The following is a 17,786-nucleotide window of genomic DNA, read 5'->3' on the forward strand; positions in this document are numbered from 1 at the left end:
TCCTTTTAAGAATGAACTGATCCTGCAACTTTTGCATTATACACAGAAATATTCACCATTGTTCCTCCACGGTCATCCCTGCTAAGGTATTGCACCATTGAACTTTGGCCAGCTCCTCCCTCATAGCTCCATAATTCCCTTTATTCAACAGGAGTACTGTCACTTCCGACTGTACCCTCTCCCTCTCAAATTGCAGATTGAAGCTAATTCTATTATGGTCACTACTTCCCAATGGCTCCTTCACTTCGAGGTCTCTGACCAATTCTGGTTCGTTACACAATACCAGATCCAGAATTGCCTTCACCCTGGTCGGCTCCAGCACCAGCTGCTCTAAGAATCCATCTCTGAGGCACTCCACAAAGTCTCTTTCTTGAGGCCCAATACCATCCTGATTCTCCCAGTCTACCTGCATGTTAAAATCCCCCATAACAACTGTAGCGACATCTTTGCGACAGGCCAATTTCAGCTCCTGATTTAACTTACATCCGACATCCAGACTCCTGTTTGGGGGCCTGCAGATGACTCCCAAGAGTGTCTTTTTACCCTTAGTATTTCGAAGCTCTATCCACACTGACTCTACATCTCCTGACTCTACGTCCCCCCGCGCAAGGGACTGAATATCGTCCCTTACCAACAAGGCCACCCCAACCCCTTTGCCCGTCAGTCTGTCCGTACGATAGCACGTGTATCCTTGAATATTCATTTCCCAGGCCCTGTCCACTTGAAGCCACGTCTCAGTTATCCCCACAATATCGTATCTGCCAATTTCCAAAAGAGCCTCAAGCTCATCCATCTTATGTCTAATGCTTCGTGCATTCATGTATAGTATTTTTAATTTGTTACTGCTCTCACCCTTCCCATCAACCCTTATTTCACTCAACCTTACAGCATGATGCCTTTCTGAGTTTTCTGCCTCATTAATACAGTTGTCTTTCTTGACTTCTCTTATTCTAACTTTCCCTTCAATTTCCTTTTTAAACATCCAGCTTGTCCCCTCCCCACCCCCCCCCCCCTCCCCCGCTACTTAGTTTAAATGTAGCGGTGTTGCAGTAGAAAACCTGCCTGCCAGAATGCTGGTCCCTAACCTATTAAGGTGCAAGCCGTCTCTCTTGTAGAATTTATGTTTACCACAAAATATACCCCAGTGATCCAAGAACTTAAATCCTTGCTTCCTGCACCAGTTCCCCAACCACACGTTCAAGTGGCACATGTCTCCTATCATGGGAATTCTGGAAAATATAAAGGGGCTGTTAAAAGTACTTCAACTTTGGGAACACTGGGTCTTGTGGAAGTAGGGCATTTGACAAACCTTTTCAGAGAAATTCTCTCCAACTGGTGGACTATAGACAGTTTTCCCATGGAAAATTACACAGATATGAAGAATGTTACCTTCTGTGAAACATTTTCCTGAAAAATGCAGATGAATTCAACTTGCTAACGTGAAACAAATGTTGGAGGGAAAGGAAACTGCCAAGATCAAAAGGCTGATGAGTGTCAACATTTATCAGATTGGTTTCGAGAATAGAAAAACCTGCACTGGAGACACCCTGAAGAGGGTTGTCTCATACCTATTCCTTCAATTAGTTTTATATGTCTTAATTGTTAAGTCATACCTAGCACATGGAAAGATGGCTCTGGTTTGTGGAGGTCAGTCATCTCGGCATCAGGACAACTCTGCAGGAGTTCATAGGCCGAACCATCTTCATCAATGACCTTCCTCCATCATAAGTTCAGAATTGGAGATGTTGCAATAATTGCAGATGTTCAGCACTATAAACAACTCCTCACAAACTGAAGCAGTTCAGTTTGAAATGCTACAAGATCTTAACCATATCCAATGGGCTGATGAGTGGCAAGTAACATGAATGCCACGCAAATGTCACACAAGGACTCATCCCAAAACAGATAATCTGACCACTGACCTGTGATATCAACAATGTCACTGTCACTAAATACCCCACAATCAACATCCTTGGGGTTTACCATTGAACAGAAACTCAACTAGATGAACCATATATTCACAGTGGCTACAAGAGCAGGTCAGAGGCCAGAAATACTGCAGTGAGTAACTCACCTCCTGACTCTCCAAAACGTGTTCCAACTTCTACAAGCCACAAGTCAGCAGTGTAATGGAATACTCCCCACTAGCTTGGATGGGGTTGCAGCTTCAACTGTATTTGAAACGCTTCATGCCATCCAGGTCAATGTTGCCTGCTTGATTGGTACCATATCCACTGTTCAGAAGCAGTAGTGTGTAGTATAGTATCTACAAGACGCACTGCTAAAATTTACCAAAGCACCTTACAAATTGCCTTTCAAACTAACAACCACTTCCATCTGGAAGGACCAGGAAAACAGATACATGGGAACACAACCTCTTGCAAGTACCTCTCCAAGCCACTCACCATCTTCACTTGGAAATGTATTACTGTTCCGTCAGTGTCACTGGTCCAAATCCTGGAATTCCTTCCCTCAAGATGTTGTGGGTCACCGTACAGGATGTGGATTGCAACGGTTCAAGAAGGCAGCTCACCACCACATTCTCAAGGAGAACCAAACGCTGGCCAGCCAGTGACACCCATGTATCGGAAGTAGATTTTAATAAATTATTGAAACAGAGTGTTGGAATCTGCAAACTAAAGAAAATCAACGTTAAGAAGGATCAGATGGAGAGCATTGATTCGGTGCTTATTTGAGAACAGATAAAAAGCGATTATACTGACACTGAATTGGAACTAGGGTTTAGAGTTAAGCACCTGTAATGTTCCACTCAATATATAAATCTAAAATCGATGAAAGATTTGCCCCTGACGTGTACTTCACTAACACGTGAATAGGACAGTTAAGAAGGCATATGGGATACTGAATTTCATGACATTAATGGCGCCTTCAGTTCCCACGATCCCATGCGATCGAGAAACCTCTCTATGGGCCCCTGGCAGTGCGCATGCGTACGGTGAGGCAAAGTTACTGAGTGCGGGAGAGGAATGGCGCCGGCGGCTGAAGGAACCGGAACAGAAACCGCTGGAAAAGCTGAGCAGGTCCGGCAGCGCCTATCCAGAGAAATCGAGGAGGTGTTTGGGGTCCGGTGATCCTCCTTCAGAACAGGAGCAGGTTTCAGAAACATCCCGGGGAGAGGAGACAGTGAGACAGGGTAGGATTGGGAACCGCGGGAGGAGGGAGACTGGGGAGTTTATAAACTCCGAGGGGGAGGCCTGAGGCCGTGAATAAAACCTCCCCAGGCCCACTTCACCACCGAAGCAGCTCTCGTGTTGCCCGGGTAACAGGGCGCCATCTTTGTAAGGATAAGGCGCGTGTTGACTTGGGGTGGGGAGCGCGGGCGGCCATCTTGGTGAGGGCACCATCAGCTGTCATTTCCGGGAGAGAAGTGACAGTTGGTGTCATTCAACTAGAATTTCCTCATTTCACTCTGAGAGACCTGGCCCTGAGCTTGGTCTGTGTGGCCTTAAAACAGGAAAAGGGAGTGGGGGAGAGAGAGAGAGATCTAGAATGACACGAAGGCGGACTGTGAATTTGAGGTGAATGAATCTGATCATTTGTGGAGCTGGAACAGAAACTGGGTACTTCCAAGATCGCAGTGACCAGGAGAGCATTGATGTGATTTTCAGTTTGTAGACAGGAGAAAAGAGAATGCCAGGAGTGGAGGAAAGACATGATGAAGATGGATTTGAAATTCAATGCAGGAGGAGGGATAACTTGAGCCAGCACCCAGCCCATATCCCTCCGAAACCTTCCTGTTCACATACCCATCCAGATGCCTTTTAAATGTTGCAATTGCACTAGCCTCCTCCACTTCCTCCAGCAGCTCATTCCATACACTTACCACTCTCTGCATGAAAAAAATGCCGCTTACATCTCCTTTAAATCTTTCCCCTCTCACCCTAAACCTATGTTCTAGAGTTATCAACTACCCCACCCCAGGGAGAAGACTTGGTCTATTTATTCTATCCATGCACCTCATCATTTTAAAACCTTTATAAGGTCACCCCTCAGCGTCCGACTCTCCACGGAAAACCGCCAGCATGTTTAACTTCTCCGTATAGCTCAAATCCCTCAACCCTAGCATGGGATGTTACCTGTGTTTTATGATAGAAGCAACATGTGTGGTTAATTGGTCTGCCATCTCTTTGTTCCACATGAGAACTTTGCCTGTTATTGTTTTCTCTAATTTTTTTTTTTCCTCTTCACATACCCCATTTTCCCCTTTTGACCAATCCTTTTGTTGAAACCTGAACTGCTCCCAGTCTTCAGATCTGCTACTTTATTTTTAGCCAATTTGTACGCCACTCCTTTGGATCTAGTCCTATCCATCATGTCCCTTGTTAGCCGTGGCTGTGCCACCTTCTGTGTTTTATTTTTTCAGACAGGAATGGACAACTGTTGCAGTTCCTCCAGGTGCTCTTTAAATGTTTGTCATTTCTGTCAATAATGTTCCTTCATTTGTTGTGGCCTGTTTGTGCCTCTGCCATTGTAATTTCCTTGCTTTAGATTTAAGTTCCCAGTCACAGAATCACCTCTGTTCCTCTCCATTTTAATGGAAAGTTCTCTCACTCAGTTCTTCACTCTTCCGCAAGAGGCCTTTTACAGCTACATTGCCAATTATTCCCTTCTCATGAAGAAATTAATATTTTGGAATTAAATTGCCATTGTTCAGCAGAACCATAGCCACTTTTGGAATGTTGTGTGCAGTTCTGGTCTCAGTCCTATCAGAAGGATGTTGTGAAACTTGAAAGGGTTCAGAAAAGATTTACAAGGATGTTGCCAGGGTTGGGGGGTTTGAGTGAAATGGAGAGGCCAAGCAGACTGAGGCTGTTTCCCCTTGCGCGCTGGAGGCTGAAGTTGATAAAATCATGAGAGGCATGGATGGGGTAAATAGTCAAGGTCTTTTCCTTGAGATGGGATACTCCAGAATGTAAGGGTAATAGGTTCAGGGTGGGCAGGTGGGGTGGGGAAGGGAATATTTAAAAGGGACGTAAGGGGCAACTTTTTCATTCAGAGGGCGGTGTGTGGAAGGAATGAGCTGCCAGAGGAAGTGGTGGAGGCTGGTGCAATCACAACATTTAAAAGGTATCTGGATGGGTATATGAATAGGAAGGGGTTAAAGGAAAATGGGCCAAGTGCTGGCAAACGGGCCTAGATTGTTTCTGGATACCTGATCGGCATGTTAACTTTCTCTCTGGTGTCGGTGTAATACCTTGATGTCTCCTTTTCTCCCCCTTCCTGGGGATGTTAACCATTTCGTGTCTCATTGTTCGTCAAGAAGCTGCATTGCAGGTTCGCCCTGAATTGACACAGTATTTGTTTCCCAAAATCAGACCTGTTCAGTCTCAGCAGTATTCCAATATTGGGAAAGATATCAACTTTCAGGTGGAGTTATCCAAAATTCAGAGAGATGTCAGACTTGACATTTTTGCTTTTCTGCCCCTGTAAGATCCTGAATCAGCACCTTCAGGAGAATTAGCGCGGAGTGAGAACAGAGGGGGAGAGAGAGAGAGAGTGGGATGATGCTTTCAATTTTGTGGAGTAACAAAAGAAAAGAACGTTCTGCGGAAAGTAGAGTTGCTTGTTCTGAATTTCTACCCTGCACTGACAGTGATGATTTTTGTAATCTCTTTTTACAGATTATTTGAAGATCTGAATTTGGAAGTTTCAAACTCAACAGATGAAGGGCTTATGCTTGAAACATCGACTCTCCTGCTCCTCGGATGCTGCCTGACCTGCTGCGCTTTTCCAGCGCGCACTTTTCGACACTGAGTGTCCAGTGTCTGCAGTCCTCACTTTGATGTCAATGTCTGACAGTCACTCAATCCATTGGGAATGCAACAACTTTCGACTGTGATTCTGTGAGAAGGAGCAAAGCTTTTTGGTTCCTGTTTCTGTATGTTTTCAGAATCAGTGGGACTGGATGAGAGACCGTACTGTTGCAGTGCACAGTGTGGAGCCAGAAATAGTTATACAGCCTGGAAAGAGGGATTCACGGCAGGGAGGGGCTCTACACATTTTTGTGCGTAGTTTTGGCCATGGAAAAGCCTGAGCGATCCCGCTCCGTAGAGAAACCATGTAAGTGTGGTGACTGTGGGAAACGTTTCCATTTCCCGTCTGCCCTGGAGACTCATCAGCGCACTCACACTGGGGAGAGGCCGTTCCCCTGTACAGAGTGCGGTAAGGCCTTCAGCAATTCCTCTGATCTGCTGAAGCACCAATGGGTCCACACGGGGGAGAGACCCTTCAGCTGTCCCGAATGCAGGAAGGGCTTTACCCAGGCCTCCAGTCTGCTGACCCACCGGCAAGTCCACACCGGGGAGAGGCCGTTCCTTTGCACCAAGTGCAGGAAGGCCTTCAGCAATTCCTCAGCCCTGCTGAGGCATCAGCGGGGCCACACTGGGGAGAGGCCCTTCAGCTGCCCTGAGTGTGGGAAGGTATTTAGCAATTCCTCCAACCTGCTGAGGCACCAGCGGGTCCACACGGTTGAGAGGCCCTTCAGCTGCCCCGAGTGCGGGAAGGCCTTCAGTAATTCCTCCGACAGACTGAAGCACCAGCGGGTCCACACGGGGGAGAGGCCCTTCAGCTGCCCCAAATGCGGGAAGGGCTTTACCCATGCCTCCACCTTGCTGACCCACCGGCGGGTCCACACCGGGGAGAGGCCCTTCACCTGCCCCGAGTGCGGGAAAGCCTTCAGCAATTCATCCGACAGACTGAAGCACCAGCGGGTCCACACTGGGGAGAGACCCTTCAGCTGCCCTGAGTGTGGGAAGGGCTTTACACAGGCCTCCACCCTGCTGGCCCACCAGCGGGTCCACACTGGGGAGTGGCCATTCACCTGCTCTCAGTGTGGGAAGGGATTCACCCGCTCTTCCCACCTGCAGAGGCACCAGCGAGTTCACGTGCCATGGCAGGGGGATTGAAGGAGGAATGGCAGAGTCCCATTATCGACTGAACCCCTGGGTTTGAATCCCGTCGTGGCAGATGGCGGAATTGGAATTTGGTCAGAATTCTGGAGTTCGGAATCTAACGATGAAACCATTTTTGGGGGCGGGGGCGTGAGATCCCCCATCTGAATCACTCATGCCCTTTTTAGGAAAGGAAACTGCCGTGTGGGAAAGGATTCACTCAGTTGTCCCAGCTGCATCCTTTACCCGGGTGGCCTACATGTGACTCCAGACCCAGAGCAGTGTGGTTGACTCCCCCACCTGCAGAAATGAACAGGGAGAAACTCACTTGGATACAGGGTCTGGGTTTAAATTGCTGAGTGAGGCAATACTTCCTACGGGTTAAGGCTGTACCAAGGATCCAATTACAAAGGGATAACTTGGTGCTGACTAATAGTAAAGAAAGTGGGGGGTGGGGGGACTGTGTACTCTTTGACCTTGATCTGTTTTTAAAAAAAATAAGCTACTTTTTCTACGCCTTTTTGCTGGGGAAATCTGAAGCTGTAATAAAGTTGGGTCTTGATAAAGGTTACCTGAACTTACTGCAGGGTTCAGACTTTCATTGAAAGCTTTGAGCTACAAGAGGTTTTTGTTTTAAAGCTGCTCATTTCTTTCAGCCTCCTGCGCTGAGTTTCCAATGTCATGTATCAGATGGAGCAGTGAATGAGTAGCTAGTATCATTAAAAATTGTAAATTTTTCATTAGTGCAGGTATTGCGTCATTTCATCAGCATTGTAAGGTTTACTGGCAGTACCAGGAGGTGTGGGCTGCCTTCACTAGAAATGATGTGGAGGAGCCAGAGATGGACTGGGTTGGATCAAGTTAAAAAAATCACACATCAGGCTATAGTGCTTTATTTGGAACCACTAGCTTTCGGAGCGTTGCTCCTTCATCAGGAAGCTGTGGAACAGGATCATAAGGCAGAATTTATAGCAAAAGAGCACAGTATAGTGCAACTGATCGGATATATTGAACAAACCTAGATTGTTGTGAAGTCTTTTGTCTTTTAGAATAGATTGCAAATTTTAGTTCATTAATGTGTAAATCCCAGAAAGTCTTTGAAGTCAGATTCTCGAGATGACTTAAGGTTTTATATAAATAGGTTTCATCTCAGTTCAGACAATGAAATGTGTGAGGTTTGAGTCTGTCTGTATCCCAATCTTGGTTCTATTTCCAAAGTAGGAATTTATAAATATTACATGTATCAACTGTCTGCAGATTGTTTGCTTTTTGATCAAAATTGAATGTATCTGCAAATGCAAATTCACCCCATAGACCTGTGTGTGCATGAGAGAGAGTGTGTGCATGAGAGCGCGTGTGTCTGTTTGCGTGTGTGCATGCTTGAAGTGTGAGTGTGATGGAGGAGAAGCCTGTGAGAGGGTTTGAGTGTCTTAGAGAGAGCATGTGTATGAGAGAGGTATGGATAAAAGCGAGGGGTTGCATTTTGCTAAAACAAGGAAGGGCAGGATTTGTATAGTTAATGATAGGGCCCTGGGTTGCGTTGTAGAACAGAGACATGGTGGGTTTCAGGTACATTGTTCTATGAAAGTTGCATCATTGGTAGACAGGGTGGTTAAGAGGCGTTCAGTACACTTGCCTTCATTGTTCACAGCGTTGTGTATAGGAGTTGGGACATCATGTTGGTAAGACCACTTTCAGAGTACTGAGTACAGTTCTTTTTGCCCTGTTATAGCATGTCGGAGAAATTTGCCCAATAAGTTAGAGATCACAAAGCACAATTCAAAGTGAAATTGACAAACACTTTATTACAAGCAATGTCACTGGAAGAGAAACTGACTAGGCTGACACAGAATTGACAGTATGTACAGGTAGATCAGAATTTCTCTTCTAAGAGCTGAGGATGAGACCAGTTTTTATAATAATGCTGTACAATAAGGCTGATTAAGAAATGGGGAATATACAATGTATCTGGGAATGGAGTAATCTAGTTACAAGGATGCTAATTGGAAAACATTTATTGGATGAATGTCCTGTTCCTTCACACAGTGTAACATCCTGACTATCGATGGTTCCATTCCTCTTCACAGGTAGGTGTTAACTTCTCCTCTGAAGTGGTGAGGTGCTTCCATTTCTTGTTCTGGAAGCAAGTCCTTGCTGGTGCCTCTCTGTCTGACCTGCTCTTTGTGTGGCTTTGGTATTGTTGGGTTGTGAAACTGTCCTTGGGGCTTTGAGATACCTTTGGTGCTCTGTCATTGTTAGTGAGGTTGAAGTGCATTCCTTTGTCCGTGTGTGCTGTCAGGTTTGGCTTGCGAGCCTGCATGGGCATTCTGGGTGTTTTAGGTATAGTTTGGCCAATTTTGCTTTTGTGGGCCTATTGTGGGTTGGCAGAGTGGCAGATCTTTTTCCACAATTTCCCCCCCTTTTCTTTTTGTTTTGCTCAGGGGAGGGACGAGAAGGGGCAATGTAGGCGGAGCCAGGGGAATTGTCGGGTGGGGGTCTCGGTATCAGACAGATAGCTCTCTGTGTCCGAGTCTGGTCCAGGAGAGGCTATTTTAGGGGCAGCGATGTTCTCCCAGTGGATCTGTGCTAGCTGAGTGGTGAGGGGGACAGAGGGTAACAGGTGTGAACAGCACAGTCGGATAGCCATGGCTAGCACTCTAAGCCTGGGAATGATAGTGATGAGGGCTATCAGTCCCTGCAGTCAGGCTCTGCGCTCTTTCACAGCGAGTAGGTAGTCCAGGGCTATCGTGTTCTGCAGAGTCACAGTACAGATGGCAACAGCCTCCACATTCAGCTGGGCGAATACGTCTGCTGTGGAGTTTGCCACCTCCTGTACTGTGACAGCGAGTTTGTGGGCTTCTACCTGTAACTGTAAGGGTGCAGAGTGGGGTGACATCAGGTAGAGAGCTGCTTCAATGGCAGCGAGGGCTCGTCTGCTGCCTGGCATGGGCTTTGGGAAAGGAGGGGACTGGGAGGGAAAAATTAATGGTACCGCATACCCAACATTGTAGCTCCCTGTCCAGGACAGCAGTAGGCTTTGTGGCCACAGATAAAATAGGTGCCGTTGTCGGTCTGGAGATGGAGTGTCTGGGTCCCTGTCCAGCTGGTGAGGAAGGTGGTATTCTGGGTGATCCTGTTGAGGACCTGTCGGTTTAAAATGCTGCCTTCTGCAGCGGATCGGCGTGCTGCGGGAGTTAGGAGCAGGGAGTCAGTGCACCGGCTCCAGTCAGCCTCCCATCCAGATGGCTGTGTGTGTTTCAAACAGATGGAACCTGCAGGTGGCCCGTGTGTGTTAGTGTCAGCAATGGTCAGGGCTAAGGGCTCATGGGAGAGGTTGTAGGCCGGGTAAAAGCACCCTTTATATTTTTCCAGGTGGTAACCTGCAGACCTCCAGCGGACTGGACTGTTGTCCCCATATTTGGTCATTGATGGTGGTATTTTGAGTGTGGTAACTTCAGGGGACCTGTCTGGCTCCAGGCACCATTCCACCATGTCAGAGATATTTAAGGGGATTGAGGCTAAGGAAATACCCCCCGTGAGAGTGGACAGGGACCTAGTGCAGACCCAGCAGCGGGTCTGATTAAATCGCATACCCATGAGCCATTTTGAGGAAGGTGTTGGCCTGCAAATCACAGTGGATTATGAAATGTGCTGCCCCTTGGGCCTGTTTACCAGCAAGCCACAGTGTGATGGTCAGACAGATCAGATGGTGATGGCTGCCGCGAGCAGCTGGATTCATCCTCTGTGTTCGGAGTGGTGCCTTCCTCTGTGTGGTCCCTGTTCAGAGGTTGTGGAGCCCTCTTGCAGCGGGTGGTATGTGTCCATTCGGGCCATCCTTCCGGTTTCACAGCAGTCCGAGTTGTCATCAGGATCAGGTACAGACCTTTCCACCGAGGGGAGAGAGAATCTTTTTCTAGTGATTTGATCATGACATAGTCCCCAGGTCAGAACAGATGAATGGGCAATGATTGGGGTGGAGAAGGGCTTATGCCCGAAATGTCGATTCTCCTGTTCCCTGGATGCTGCCTGACCTGCTGCGTTTTTCCAGCAACACATTTTCAGCTCTGATCTCCAGCATCTGCACACCTCACTTTCTCCTCAATGATTGGGGTGTGGGCAATGCAGCCCTGACCTGGTTGTGTGAGCACTAATGCTCCTGCTTAGGGTCTGGACATACTCTAGTGGGGCCCCTTGTGTCAGAAGCAGGGTTGTGTCTGTGGTGAGTGTCAGGGGTCTGGTGGCAGTGGGCATAGGCTGCCCCATAAGTACTTGAAAAGGGGTGAGCACAGCTGTTCAGTTTGGCTGCGCATGTGTAGCATAGAGGGCAAGTGGCAAGGTGTCTGACCAGGTCAGTCCTGTTTTCTGGGTGGTTTTAGTCAGTGTGGTCTTCAGGATGCCATTCATCCGCTCGACCATGCCTGACAACGGGTTGGTTGGGGATGGGGTGTCGCTGTGGTATCCCTAGTGCCTCGCTATTGCCGGTCACGAGCTAAGCCGTGAGTGAGTCCCCCTCTCCGTCGTTATGCTACTGGGAACTCCAAATCTGGGGATGACATCCTTTAGGAGGCATTTTACTACCATACATGTATCATCCTTTCTTGTGGGAAATGCTTCGACCCATTTGGAGAACATGTCTCTGATGACCACGATGAACTTGTAACCTTGTTTTTGGGGCATGTGTGTGAAGTCAATCTGTAAGAGGCTGAAAGGCCCCTCAGGAACTGGCAGGTACTTGGCAACTGGCTTCCCTGCATTGTTCTTCAGGCAGATGAGGCACTGTGACAGCAGGTCTTGGGCAGCGGCAGTGAATCCTGGTGCATACCAGGACTGCGTTACAGTGTGTATCATGCCCCTCTTGCCTGTATGGCCAATGCTGTGGGCTGCTAGGGCCAGTGTGTGTAGGTGGGCACTTGGGCAAATGATGTGGCCATCAGGGTGTATTAGCAGGTTGAGGGAAGGAGATTGTGTGGCCCCAATGCAGGCCCAACTGTCCTTTTCCTGCTGTGGAGCAGTTTCTTGGGTAGCTTGCACAGCCTCCATGGGGTCAGGGAATACTGGGGCCTGTGCTATTCTGGGAGCCTGCAGGATGTAGATGGTGGGGTGCAGTGCAACTTCCGGGCTGCTGTGTCAGCTGAGGCATTCCCGAGGGTGACCGGGTCAGTGGCTGAGGTATGGGCACAGCATTTGATAATTGCTCGGGCTGAGGGTAACAGGGCTGCTTCCAGGAGATCAGAAATTAGCGTAGCATGTTGTAGCGGCCTCCCTGCTGACGTGACGAAGCCTCTCAGTTCCAGAATGTGCCAAAATCGTGGATGACTCCGGCATATCTGGAGTCAGGATAAATGTTTGCTGTGTGTTCTTTAGCAATGACATCAGCCCTAGTGAGTGCAAACATCTCTGCAGCTTGTGCAGATGTGCCATTTGGCAGTGCAGCTGACTCTAGAACTGTGAAAGGAGTGCAGAGGGCACATCCTGCCAGTGTGCAGTGGTCTGAGGGCCTGAAGGATGAGCCATATGTATAGAATATGAGGTCAGAGTTGTCTAGAGGTGTTTCAGAGAGGTCAGGGCATGGGGCAACGACCTGCTGGACAAGGTCTAAACAGTTGTGTTCATTCGTAATAGTGGTCAGAGTGAGTGGAAGCAGGTTGGTGGGGTTCAGGGCAGGGGCACGTTGTAGGGACAGGATAGCTTTGGATAGTAAAGCAACCTCATATCCAATTCTCTGGGTGGCAGTGAAATGTTGCTGCTGGAAATGGAGTAATCTAGTTACAATGATGCTAATCGGAAAACAGTTATCAGAGGAATGTCCTAATTCTCTACACAAAGCAACATTCTGACAGTATCGATGGATCAGGAGCTTCCATTCCTCTTCGCAGGTAGGTGCTAATGTCTCCTCTGAAGCGGTGAGGTGCTTCCATTGTCCTGTCCTGGGAGCAATGCTCTTGCTGGTGCCTCTCTGTCTGACCTGTCCTTTGTGTGGTTTTGGTATTGCTGGGTTGTGAAACTGCCCTCAGGGCTTTGGGATAGCTGTGGTACTCTGTCATTGTTAGTGGGTGCTTGAGGTGTACAAGTATTCCCTTGTCTGCAAGTGTTGTCTAGTTTTGTTTGTCAGCCTGCTAAGATATTCTGGGTGTTTTGGTACAGTTTGGCCAATTTTGCTTTTGTGGGCCTATTGTGGGTTGCCAGGGTGGCAGATCTTTTCCCACATACAATTACCAGGAATACTTGGAATCCTGAGAAGGATTCAAGTGAATCCTAGAGAGATGTTGCATCCCTTGGACTATTCCCAGAAAGTGAATGAACGATCAAGACTCCAGTTATTTGGTAATTTTTATTTGTTTAAAAATGTGAATACTTAATGAAGAGTTCTCCCAGTTAATCACTGGGTATTCAAATTTCTCTTCAGAATTAAAGATCATAACAAAACTGGGTGTCATTGTGGGATGTTGAATCTGTAGTATGTGCTTGGTAAAATTTGGATGAACAATATTTCAAAGTGAATTTTATCGTGTTAAGTACTAAGACTTTCTGGCGAGGAAAGATTTGCCCTTGTGTGTTTTGCAACACTTAATCAAGGTCAGTTCAATAGAATACGCAGACAAGTTGATGCTCGAGTTGAGAGCTGTGGCAAAATATCAGAAATAATGCAGGCAGTAGCACGGCAATTAGGGTTAGAAAGTTAGCTAAAAGAATTATAAAAACAGGTTGGAAAGTTTTGTCAGCTTTTCTTAAAAAAAAGTTAACAAAATGAGTCTGGGTATTCAGTAACGGAGGATAAAGAGATGGCACATGAATTGAAAAGAGTTTGAATCTGACTTCACTAGAGAGGATACAAATAACACCCTGGAACTAGTTGTAAATCAGGAATTGAAAGGGAGGGAGGAACTGAAGAAAATTACAATCACCAAGGAATTAGTACTGAGTAAACTGTTGGAACTACGAGCTGATAAGTCCCGGGTATTTGAAGGAATTCATTCTAGACTGTTAAAGAGAAATTAGCGAGTGAAATAAGACCATAAGACATAGGAGTGGAAGTAAGGCCATTCGGCCCATCGAGTCCACTCCGCCATTCAATCATGGCTGATGGGCATTTCAACTCTACTTACCCGCATTCTCCCCGTCATAGTTAATGTATTGGTTTTAATTTTCCAAACCTCATTAGTTTCAGGGATGGTTTATTTAGATTGGAAAAATCCTTTCTTCAAAAAGGGAGACCGAGAACAGGAAACTGCAGACCATTTAACTAAACAGATGTAATGGGGAAAATGTTCAAAGCTATTATCAAAGATATTATGACAGGGCACTTGTTTCAGTTCAAGGTAATCAGGCAGCGTGAATGTGTTTTTGTCAATGGGAAATAATGTTGTAATAATTTTTTGAAGAACGGCCTCTCCGCACTGCGACTGAGCTGATGAATCTCCAGTGCCCACAGGGAATTTAATCCCTTCCCTCAGTCCCCACATTTCCACAACTTCTCCGCAGTTCTGGTGACTTTTTGGCTCTGTGTTTCCGATAAACAATTGAAAGTGTGATCACACTCAGGAAACGTGTACAGTCACTCCCTCCTGCGAATAGTGTAATGTTTCTTCAGTCTGTGTAACTAGTTAAAGCGCTGCCCATAGTCAGCACACGGGGAGACTCTCTCAACAAGGGTAAAAGACACACAAAGGTTGAGCAGCGAGACAAAATGCAAAAGCAATAAAATGTCGAACCACGGGGAAAACATATTGTGGCTCGACCCCTTTTTTTCCCATTGGCATTTGGACACTTGAAATCTGCCAGTAACACCAGCATCCCGATTGAGCATACAGCGCATGTTTGCCGGTGTCAGCAACGCCATGCGCATGCTCGCCGGGTGTCAGCAAAACACTGGGCATGCTCATCGCAGTCCGCACAAAAAGGCGCGCGATCTTCTTTTGATTGACCAATAGAACGTACAGGAGGACCGGAAGGAGTCTAGTCCTCCTGCCAATCAGAGCCACCCCATTGTCTGAATGCGGAAGTTGGACCCTGAGTTTCTGAAGCTGCTGCTACTGCTCCTGTTTCTCTGAATGAAGATTGAGCTTCACCCCAGACTGCAATCTCCTTCCTCTGTCCAATATCTGTAAGTATGGCACTCTCTTTTCTCACCACCTTTTCCAATTCTTTATTTTCATTCAGGGCTTCAGTTGTTGACTTGCAGCAACTGAAAGGAAAGGGAGTGAATCGGGGTGGACAGACTCTGGAAACGTTGCTCCACGTCTGTGTCGCAATTGGCAAAATAGACAGGCAGGAGACTGGAAGAACAAGCCAGGTAGCATCAGGAGGTGGAGAAGTCGATGTTTCAGGGGTAACCCTTCTTCAGGATTGGGGATGGGTGCAGATAAAGAGTGTCCTTGGAGCAGGGTGGTGAATTGGGGATAGGTGAAAGGTCTGACCTGGTTGGTGAATGGGAGGAATAAATCTGGTTCGTGACAGTGATGAGTGGAAATGAGGGGGAGGAGCTGAGAAGGGAGTCGTGGGGGATGGGTGGGGGGAATGGGAAGTGAGGTTATTTGAGACTGGATAACTCAATGTTGAGTCCTCTGGGCTATAGGCTGCCCAGGCGGAAGATGAGGTGTTGGTCTTCCAATTTACTATTTGGTTCATTGTGGCAATGGAGAAAGCCTAAGATAGTCTTTTCAGAAAGGGAGTGGGCAGTGACTGTGGACCCGCCTGCGACGTTCAGCAAACCGTTCCCAAGTTTATGCTCAGTCTCCACAATGTAGAGAAGACCACAATTGGAAAACATGAGAAAAAGAGTACAACAATATGAAGTTGTGAAAAAGAGCAGAAAGGAAGTGTATTATTTAAATGGTGATATACTGAGATGTGGAGAAAGTGAGATCTGCAGATACTGGTGATTAGAGTAAGTAAGTGTGGCGCTGGAAAAGCACAGCAGGTCAGACAGCATCTGAGGGGCAGGACAGTCGATGTTTCAGGCACAAGGGAACAGGGAATGATATGTGGATATAGAAAGGGGGTTCAGTGTCCTTCCACACCAGTCACTGCCAGTTGTTAGACAGGTGCAGCAAGCAATCAGCAAGGCAAGTGGTATATTAACAAGAGGAATTGTGTTCAGAATTGTGGATGCCTTCCTGCAGTTAGGGGTCATTGAATATATTCAAGGCTGAGTTCATCTGAGTTTTGAGCAACAATAAAGTGGATGTTTATGGGAGAAAGCAAGAAAATGTTTTTAAGACAAGTACAGAACAGTTACACAGTCATACAGCAAAGAAACAGACCATTCAGTCCAACTAGTCCACGCTGAATATATTCACAAACTAATCTAGTCCCACCTGCCAGTGTTTGGCCCATATCCCTCCGAACCTTTCCTATTCATGTAATTAACCAAATGTCTTTTGAAAGTAACATCACTTCCTCTGGACATTCATTCCACACATGAACTACTGTATTTAAAAAAAAAAAAGCTGCCTTAAGTCTTTTCAAAACCTTTCTCCTCTCTCCTTTTCAAAATTTGCTGCCTAATCCTGAAACCCCCACCTGAGGGAAATGACACCTGCCATTCACCTCATGTATACTTCTCACGATTTTATAAACCTCTATAAGGTCACTTCTCAACCTCCTGTGCTCCAGTGAAGAAAGTCCCAGCCTATCCACCGAGATGCCGGAAGATTCATATCCAGTTATGGTCTGTTCAATGCTGGTTCAGGCTCCAAAGACCAAATGACCAACTCCTGCTCCCAATTCTCACGCTCTGTGTCCAAAGTTAAAAATCAAAACACAGGATTATGGTCCAACAGGTTTATTTGGAAGCACTAGCTTTCAGACTGCTGCTCCTTCATCGGTGGTTGTGAAGAATAAGATTGTAAGACACTGAATTTATAGCAAAAGTTTACAGTGGGGTGTAACTGAAATTATATATTGAAAAAGACCTGGGTTATTGTTAAGTCTCTCATCGTTTAGAATAACCATGTTGGTTTTAGTTCTTTCATATGTAAATAGCAAAACCTTTTTTAAAAGTTACATTCCCAATTGGTATCATGTTGTCTCAAATAACGTATTGAAGGTGTGAGTTTCCCTGTTTGAGGCTGTCTGTACCACAACGGTTAGACTGATTCTAATCTTAAAAAATGGATTAACAGAATCTTACTTGGATTCATGCAGTTTGTGTCCAGGACAGCAAGAGACCATCAGATATAGGAACAGCAATTAGGCCATTCAGCCCATTGGGTTTGCTCATACCATTCAATCGTGGCTGTTAAGTTTCTTATCCACATTCTCCTGCTTTTTCCCCGTAACCCTCGATCCCCTTGATACTCAAGAACCTATCTATCTCAGTCTTAAATATCCTCAGTGACCTGGCCTCCACAGCCTTCTGTGGCAGTTAATTCCTTAGAGTCATTACTCTCTGGCTGAAGATGTTTCTCCTTATCACCAATGTAAAGGTCTTCCCTTTACTCTAAGACTGTGCCTCGAGCCCTAGTCTCTCCTCCCAATGGAAAGATCTTCCCAACATCCACTCTGTCCAGGCCGTTCAGTATTCTGTATGTTTCAATTAAATCTCCCCTGAGTGTGGGCCTGTTAAACAGCATGAACCAGACCCTTCAGGATGAAATACAGCAGGGATTAGGTTCTACAAAGTGAGAAGGGAGGGAGAGTGTGTGGGATGGAGATTTTCAGCTTCTCGAGAATGAGAGGAAGCAGAATTCACTATAAATTAGAATTGATCGGATGGACCAATGGGCCAAGGAGTGGCAGATGGAGTTTAATTTAGAGAAATGTAAGGTTTTGCATTTTGGTCAAGCAATCCAGGCAGGACTGGCACAGTGAAGGGGAGTGTTGCAGAGCAAAGAGACCTTGGAGTGCAGGTTCATAGCTCCTTGAATGTGGAGT

At 46.6% G+C, this 17,786-nt stretch overlaps 1 protein-coding gene across 1 annotated transcript in view; it reads left to right on the forward strand.

Moving 5' to 3' along the window:
- Nucleotides 1-17,786, forward strand: part of LOC148142785 (uncharacterized) — a 141,709-nt gene that overhangs the window by 120,223 nt on the left and 3,700 nt on the right. The window contains exon 5 of the mRNA XM_087975748.1: nucleotides 5,981-6,914. Coding sequence (XP_087831874.1) covers nucleotides 5,981-6,914 — 934 coding nt within the window. The remainder of the gene's footprint in view (nucleotides 1-5,980; nucleotides 6,915-17,786) is intronic.

Source organism: Chiloscyllium plagiosum, unplaced genomic scaffold (genome assembly GCF_037043375.1).
Source record: "Chiloscyllium plagiosum isolate Xiang-an unplaced genomic scaffold, Cpla_swu_hap1 HiC_scaffold_27, whole genome shotgun sequence".
NCBI lineage: Eukaryota > Metazoa > Chordata > Chondrichthyes > Orectolobiformes > Hemiscylliidae > Chiloscyllium > Chiloscyllium plagiosum.